This window comes from Sinocyclocheilus anshuiensis, unplaced genomic scaffold (assembly GCF_001515605.1).
Source record: "Sinocyclocheilus anshuiensis isolate Anshui unplaced genomic scaffold, SAMN03320099.WGS_v1.1 scaffold252, whole genome shotgun sequence".
NCBI classification, from domain to species: domain Eukaryota; kingdom Metazoa; phylum Chordata; class Actinopteri; order Cypriniformes; family Cyprinidae; genus Sinocyclocheilus; species Sinocyclocheilus anshuiensis.
In genome coordinates, this window is record NW_015554095.1 from 493,560 (window position 1) to 502,547 (window position 8,988).

Consider the following 8,988-nt stretch of genomic DNA (forward strand, 5'->3'; position numbering starts at 1 on the left):
TATATATATATATACACACACACACACACACTCACACAAATTGACAATAATATTTTTATCACCATAACTTTTTATATCACCCTTATAGTCACCCTAATATTTTTTATAATAATTTGTAATTTCGGTTTTATGGTTTTAACAATGCATTCTCCCAGTTGGGACTCACTTAACTGAATAAAACTAAAGAAAAAAAAAGCACGTTTTAATTTTTGCGATTTATTTTCAGACATCATAAAACAAAAGAACATTTTACAGTGTAAGAAAAATAACTGTGATTTAATGAAGTGCACTTAAACAAAGTGTCTGCAGAAGCTGTACACCTAGCTTTGTGAAGTGAAGACATGAATCAAAAATATATAATCCATCTTCAGGCTAAGGCTTTAAGGTGGGATGTTTAGACAGCCTGTGTCATGTGAATGCATTCATTTGACCTCCACTTCAAGCAATCTGTAATTCCTTTCCTGATTAAGTCAGATTAAAACGAAACCGTAAATCTGTTGTTTAGTCACATCAAGCAACTCGCGAACTCAAAATGCAGAACATAATTTTAGAGTGTGAACATTTGTGCCAAACCCTCCTGCCAAATTTGCAACTGCTGAGGTTTCCATGTCCTTTACAACAAACAAGTGGTCAGTCATTTACAATATCACATTACAGCAACAACACAAAGCATACAGGAGTAAGAGACGGCACATAGACGATATAGAGTTACATGTAGTCAGCGGCGTTTGAGCAAGTGTGTGTGTGCACACATGAATGCAACTATGTGCTTGTACGCATGGACGAAACAAAGAAGCAAAAATGCACAGACAATACTTCGCACCGATGCCAAAAAATGCAAGTGCATCAAAAATGCATCACTTTAGACACCTTACTTTGTGTTATTAAAATACAAACTAAAATATCACATACTAATGAGACATACATACAAAGTGACCAAGCAGCATTGTGATTCATTGTTATATACTAATGACATCATTAAGCCATATAGTGGTACAACCATTTTCATTTAATCTTCCCTGTATAATTATATTGTTTACGATTTCTATGCACTGTGTAACATACATACAATCGGATACATTTGAATAAAAGGCAATACATAGCAGGCCAGTTTGTGCAAACCACATGGTTTATCAACAGCAGATGGCAGTGTTTCTCCTTCCACAGATCCAGTTCAGAAAAGGGTGTGTTCTTCTTCATCTTCTGAAGCCTTGTAGCCAACAGAGCCGGCAAACACATCTTTATGTTGAAATGTCCAAATATGCGTATTCAAAATGTGTTGTTGCTTTTTGAGGTTAAAAGTTGCTGCTTAAATCTCTAAAAGCACAAGAAGATTTCAGACTGATAAACTCCCGTAGTTTGCTTGCCATTGGCACAGACCATCCTCATTGGTTCACGTTTTTTGTGACGGCACACAGGTTTCCAAAAGCTACAGCTGATTAGGTTGTATAAAGCCTAGGTCTCCAGATTATATTAAAGGAATGTTTATAGTTTTAATGTTTTCATACATATAGGTATTTGTCCATTTTAAATGTTCTTAGACACACACACACAAAAAAAACTAAACAATTATTGTGGATTAGCTACAGTAGTATGAATGTTGTGAGGTAGCCTGCAACAGTGTTACCTGTGAAAACAGACTTTGACCCTCTAATACAATGTAAATTATAAAATAATAAAGCCAAATACACCACTCTCCATCAAAGCGAAAAGAAAAACTGGATAATATATGGAAGTTTTAGCAAACAACTGGGTGTGTGAAACAAATGTGGTGTTTTTGGGTAAATGTGCCATGGCATTTCAAAATAAAATGGATGTTGACTACAATTTATTAGTTATTTCTATTGTTAATAGATACTGGTCATACACAAATATTATGGACAGGTCATACATTCATATATGTCAACATCTAAATATGTATATACAAGTATATATATCTGGAATATAGAAATATAAAAAAAGAGGCATAAGTAGTGCTTTGTGTTATAATCTAGCCTACGATTTGTACTATATTTTCCTTCAGTAATAATAAATGTAGAGGCCCAGGGGCTATTAATATTAGATCAATCAAATTTGACAAGAGAAATGAGACTAATTCAAAAAGCTATGTGTTTGAAACTTTAGCATGCACTTATTCCAAATGAAGTGATGCTGGTTCTCCTTTAAAGAGGTCATATATTATGAGAAATCTCATTTTTGGGTTAACTTTAAGACATCAACATTTTCTCCCCAGTCCAAAAAGACCATTTACTGAAGCCAAGCTACAAAAATGTCTCATACTGAAATTTTTGATGTCAAAAATGTGGATACTTTAACATACGACCGCCCATATTTACACATCAGTGTAGCCAAACCAGTCCCAAAGAAGCTATACAGAGAAAGTAGGAAGGATACTGTTATTCCAAAACTGAATAAAGAGTAAATGTGGGAAAGTTCTGCTGTTAAAGTCTGATCTGAATGGTTTGAACAGCACATTTCAGTGCAGACCTTTTTGTGAATCTGCCGCAATGATGCTGTTATTGAACGATGGACAGCATAAACTATACCGACAACTATCAGTTACTCATCAATGTAACTCCCTTCACATGCAAAAAGGATGCTTACATAGAAGTCTTAAAGGCACAGCAGCAAAAACGGCCTGCTTAATTGGACTAACGTTATAAGTGGACCTCGGGGGAAATAATTAAATGATAAAAATACGTATGATATGACCCCTTTAAAACCTGAAACAAGCCAGCAGTGCAGCAAAATGAGTAAATTCCAGTGCTAAAGTGATTCTGTTTTAAGGACAAAGCTGAGCCCGAAGTAAACCTAATCTGTTTCAACAGCTACCCTTAAAAATCTGGTCTACACTCCACAGATGTCACTGACACGCTTCCTGCGATCTCTGAACTAACAGTATGAAGGGGCACTGGGCCTCTGGGTTACAAACCTTGTGTAAGGGCACATCATTAGGCAGTTGGCATGGCAGAGGCAAATAATTAAATGATAAAAATACGTATGATATGACCCCTTCAAAACCTGAAACAAGCCAGCAGTGCAGCAAAATGAGTCAATTCCAGTGCTAAAGTGATTCTGTTTTAAGGACAAAGCTGAGCCCGAAGTAAACCTAATCTGTTTCAACAGCTACCCTTAAAAATCTGGTCTACACTCCACAGATGTCACTGACACGCTTCCTGCGATCTCTGAACTAACAGTATGAAGGGGCACTGGGCCTCTGGGTTACAAACCTTGTGTAAGGGCACATCATTAGGCAGTTGGCATGGCAGAGGCTCTCCATCTATCGGACGTGTCTCTCTGGTCAAGGCTGACTGTGATCTTGTGATGGACCAAATGTGGCATGAGACTTGGCAGTGAGAGACAGTGATTCTAGAGTAAAGAGATCTAATGGGGTTGATGCATTATCACTGCTGCATAGAACCGTTTGAACCTGTTTGTAGCGTCTGTTAAATCTGAGCTACAACATACAGTTGGCTTGTTGTAGATATATCTTGTTGATTGTATGCTACCATTCGGTACAAAGTGGAATGTTAATTTAGTGAGCGAAAGGGGTGTGTGCTGGTACACAACAGTTTTGTCCTCCTGATTTAAAATGCTGGAAAGCCATCACAAATCTGGCTGTAGGTCTGTAAATGGGTTAAAAGTTGTATTCGACGTGCTTTTTTATACCTAAATATCATATTCTACCACATACATATAGAAATGGGATGAGCAATCGCAGTATTTCTGTCAAATTGGAACCCATAGGATGATTGTGCTCTACATTACATGACAACTGGGCTAATATGCTCCAAAAGTTGAATTTGTGAGATATACAAACAGTTGGGTACTGGAATGCTTCAGGTGTACCTAGTGAAAAAACGGAAGCTAATTATCATGGGGAATAATGCAAAAACAAAACAGTTGTGATGACATGTAAAATGCTGCCCTTGCTCCTTCTACAGCCTTAATTATTCAGATATGCCAGTAAATTTGCCTTTACCAGCCAGCTGGAAGCAAGGGTAATTATTCAGGACACTGACAACACCTTGTGTGAGTGTGTATGTGAAAGTGTGTTTGAATACACTTTGTATATCTCCATGCTTATGCTCTGGATGTATGCATACATTCTATTAATATACTTGGACTGGAAATAGTGCACACTAGTTTGACCGTGTGCCTGCATTTGTGAATAAATGTGGGGGTAGAGCACATTCTATCATTTGGTCTTCAACTTGCCCTCCTTCGCCAGCTTTTCGTTGAGTTGGCACAGCTGGCGCAGGAATCCATCATTTGGGCCGATCTCTCTCTTGTGTCTTACTGTACCCGTTGCAACTCGTACATCCATCTTGTGACGGAGCATGAGGTAAGCTATGACGATAGTGGGCGAACGGCTGTAGCCCTCACGGCAGTGAACGTACACCTTTCCTAGAAGAGTAGTAAGAAAAAACGGTTAAAAAAGGCAGGTTTTGAAGTACCTCCGAAGATCTCATTCTTTGAGGATACAACTGCGGCTTCTGCCGCAACATCAGTTCATCGTGAATATTCTCAAATCAACCTTCAGACCAATTAATTCCGCTCCAAACATGCAGCCACACACATACACATTCATTATTGACCAGCCTACTCTCCTGGAGGAATTCACCTTGCAAGCCTCTGCTGTGCTTATTTGGCAGATGCAGCAGAGGATCTGAAACCTGATGCCTCCTCCGAATGCTTACTTACATTTTCCCGTGAGTCTTTGTGCTGTTTATGTGTCAAGGAGATAACCTTCATTGATTCTTAAATCTCTGATCCCTGTAGATCAATGTAGAGCTACGACTATGCAAAACTATATATTTTTAAGGCAGCGGCTATTTGCACTAAGTGAAAATAGCATATTTTCTTAGCGATAGATGATATTTAAGTACAAATAGCGATAGACACTAAGTGCAAATAGCTATAGATTCTATTTACACTGTTAAAATAGCAGTACTTTCAGCTATTTATACTACTTATGGCAAATTATCTGCACCTCAGTATTGCAGTACATTTTAAAACAGTATGCAATAATAACGTATTGAATGTAAATTATCATTTTAATTCAAATTATTAAATGGATACCACCTTCTTGGGCCAATAAAGCCCTCCCTACACCTACCCTAACCCTACCCGATAGTTTATTTTCAACTTCCCGCCTCTGCTTACTCAAGCCGGCCTCCGCATACTCTAGGCCGCCGCTCACTCAAGGCCGCGGTGTGTGACGCTGTTTCGTTGTGAAAGCGAAACTACTTGGTTTGGCCTTCCAAAAGAGGACACGACTAGAAATCAGTGGTTAAGTTGTATTTACAACACTGTTCCAGAACAGTTTAACCCAAATATTCAGATGTGTCCAGTGCATTTTATGGAGGACTGTTTCCTGATCCTGGTAGAGTAGACTACAATGCCGGCTGTTCTGACTCACAGACTGTAAGTACGTTTTTTATATTTAAAGAATTTGCAACTGACGATTCAAATGCAAGTTTTTTGGGCAGTGTAGAGTAGCACTTGTTGTTTGTCATTTCATATGACCCCTTTAAAATAGTCAATGTGACATTAGTGGTTCAACCGTAATTTTATGAAGCTACAAAAATACTTCTTGTGCGCAAAGACAACAAAAATGTAAAAAAAAAAACTTTATTCTACAACATTCTGATTCTGACACAGAATCAATGACAGAATTTTCATTTTTGGATGAATGAACCCTTAAAGTGCAAAAACTTCAGTTCTGTGTGAATGGTGCCTAAGGATGACAGCACTCTGAACTCTGGCCTTTCTATCACCATCTGTGTTTGAAATATAAAATTGCATCTCACATGCAGAGTTTTTTGTAGTCACTTTTTGACATCAAGGATGATGAATGATGTAAACCTGAAACCCCACAAAATCCAAACCAAGTACTCAAAATAATTATTTTAGGTTCTCTGTAGTATATATATGGGTAAAGAAAGAATACAGATTTTTTTATGTGCTCACGTAACTGAATATCACATCAATCCTCTGCAATGCACTGTTGCTACAAAGACCTACAGTAAACTTAAAACAGGAACAAATCTAAAACTAGACGACAAATCAGCCATCGAGACCCACCCCTATGCAGAGCATATTTTTAAAACTGATTCAGTGTGACTCAGTGGCAGCGGGAGCACTCAGACCTTCATCCCTCCCACTGCTCATTGCAATTCAGCCAGCAAATTCGCCAGATGACATCAAGCCCACTGTCTGTCGCAAATGTCACAGCTGAGCTCAGCCTCGCTACGAAGTGGCAGCATATATTCTAGAGGTTTTGTTTCAGCTTAAGCTCTCAGTGAAAAGATTAGTGTCCTCCCTCGACCCAGGCTTGGCATCTGATTTACCGTTTACTGGGCTCCTGCTGCCAAGATGATTTGCAATTAAGATGCTTTATAATTGCTCCTCTGTGTTAGAGATGGCATAAAATCCATGCCATAAAAGATAGGTTTAAATGCACCAATTAAAACGACTGATGTGAGATATCTAGGGATAAAATCTGTGTGTAGGGACTACCAGATCCACTTTGGGATACATTATTATCTGTGGATACATATACTGAAACATTTCAATAAATCCACTGTATTTTTTCCTTTCATTTTTTTATCCTAACTTTTTTAACTTGTGCAAGCTAAGCATTAAAACAAAGTGATGAAAAAAGAAAGCTGGCATAAGGGAAAAATAAGTAACTTGGCTTGTTAGAGAAAGGTCAAGTTATGAACGCCACAGAATACTATACATTCTAACTCCGCAAAGACATCGCTGGCTTCATACTTCATGAATTATCAAGAAACTGTGTCAAATGGACTGAACAAAATTTCTGTAATATCTTGGGATAGTCTTGTCGGTGAATGGAAAATGTTTTCTTTACAATCAGTTTATGTAAGTCTAAAGTGGGTATTTGATAAGAAACAAAAGCATTTACAAAAAGAGAAGAAGCACGAGCAGCTGACCTTTTCCATGTGCCAGAGCCTTATCGATGAAGTCTGCTGCTTCCTCAAAGAAGGCACTGATGTTGAACTGCTCAGTGTCATTGGCCTGTATGCCATGGTACGTGATCCCAGTTCCTGCGTAGAACTCTGCGTTGGTGTTCACATGCATGAAAGAGTTTCCCTCTGCGACATTCAGTATGTGTGTCACACCCAGCCGCTGCAGACGCATCACATTCTGGGCCACAAACCTGGGGAGCAGAAGCAGAACACGTGTCAGATTCACCTGAACCAAACAAACCAATTTTGTGATATCTTAAAGGGATAGTTCATCTAAAAATTAAAATTCTGTCACCCTCCACTTGTTCCAATCCATTTAGCTACCATCAATTGTTTGATTACCAACATTTTTCAAAATACCTTCTTTCGTGCTCAACAGAAGAAAGAAACTCCTACAGGTTTGGAACAACTTGTGAGGTGAGTAGATGACGACAAGATTTTCATTTTGGGATGAACTGTCCCTTCAAGGCAGTGTTGTAGGCAAGACCAGCTCATTTGAGTCAAGACCGAGACCAGAGGAGTGTTGAGTCTGAGTCAATAAAACCAAGACCATGAAAATATGGCCATGCTCCTTGAGTCCAACACAATATATTTTTTGGTCTTGGTCTCGTCATGGAACATGTGGACTCAGTGTTAACCTGAACTCGACCCTCTTCTGGTCTCAAATGCAACCCTGTCTTAATGGGTGTTTGCTGACAGTGATCTAACAAATCAACCTGAAGTCGTTCATTTGCAATGAAGACCTGTTCACACAAACAGTGATAATTAAAAAAAATGCATGGTAAACTGTGTCATGAAAATTGTCAGCATTCATTATTGGTGGCAAGAAATCTCAAACTCTTTTTGTAAATTTGTAACTACTTTCTATTTTTTTTAACAATTCACATCATATGAATTCATAGAAAATAATTTAGGCTTTCCCATCAGAGTCAGCATTATTCACAAATTTCTTAGGGTATATTAAAAATTGATGACTTTTCTTGTGTTCTTTTCTCTCACTGCTGAATACCTTGTAATCATTCATTCTTGATCAAAGAATTACATAACCCCTTATGTTGCGTTATGTAACTGTTTATCAAGAATGTTTCATGCATTTGCGACAAACAATGGCAATCTGCATGCTCTCAGTTTGTAGTTCCAGTAAACCCAAGACCCTGCCAACCCCACCCAGAAGCCTCAGCTATGGATCGGTCTGCTATGTCTGGTTTGAGATTGATTGGAGTGAATTGTGGAGCCGCTTTTAGTTGGCAGAGATGTCGGCCTATGTCAGAGGGTCCCTGGGGACAGCAGTGTTCTAAAACCAGAACAGACACACCAAGATCTTGGCTGCTGCCCAGAGGCATACAAAGAGCCATAGGCGTCCAGCGTAGTGCCCAAAATAGGACTCTAAGTCCACAGAGAGAGAAAACAAGAGATGAGAAAAGAGATGAGCAGAATGCTCTGTCATGTAGTTGCATTGTCTCCATTTTGCTTGAGCACCTGGAACTCCTTCATGTTTGTCTCCTAAAAATCCAACCTCTTTATGTCTCTCTAGTCCGCTGCTCAGTGCCATCCATTGTGAGAATGCAGTAGATGAAAGACTGCACATATGGGATAATATAGATAATATAAATATAACCTAATACAATTATAATACGTTATTTACACAGACACTGTATTTACACAGTTTCAAAAAGAACCCCCTAAATAAAGATCAAGTCTCCAGGCCGTTTGGTTTATAACTGGAGGATGTAGCAGCCCATCAGTCTCTGTTTCTGCCAGCAGCGCAGGCTCTTCAGTGGTGATGAAGTGATGGACTCGGATGCACCGCCCAACACCCATAATTCAAACTCTCCCCCACTGAGATCCTGTCTATATGGAGCCTTTGCAGATTGTGGTCATATTTCTCCCAGTGTTTGTATGCGTGTATGCATGTGCATGTGCATGAGAGAGAGAGAGAGAGAGAGAGAGAGAGAGAGAGAGAGAGAGAGAGAGAGAGAGAGCGTGTTTTCTT

General features: G+C 38.9%; 1 protein-coding gene across 4 annotated transcripts in view; it reads right to left on the reverse strand.

Annotated features, from left to right (window-relative positions):
* Positions 1-202: 202 nt before the first annotated feature.
* LOC107669488 (dual specificity protein phosphatase 3-like) overlaps positions 203-8,988 on the reverse strand; it is a 14,684-nt gene continuing 5,898 nt past the window's right edge. For 3 of the 4 annotated variants that reach the window (XR_001631995.1, XR_001631994.1, XR_001631993.1), the window contains 3 exons: positions 6,960-7,186; positions 3,022-4,407; positions 203-2,723 (listed from right to left, as the gene is read on the reverse strand). Coding sequence is in view for 1 of the 4 variants with exons in the window: in XM_016461735.1 (XP_016317221.1) it covers positions 4,199-4,407; positions 6,960-7,186 (436 nt within the window). In the remaining 3 variants the exon portion in view is untranslated. Of the gene's footprint in view, positions 2,724-2,989; positions 4,408-6,959; positions 7,187-8,988 lie in introns of those variants that run through there. The other variant, XM_016461735.1, reaches the window with a different exon arrangement.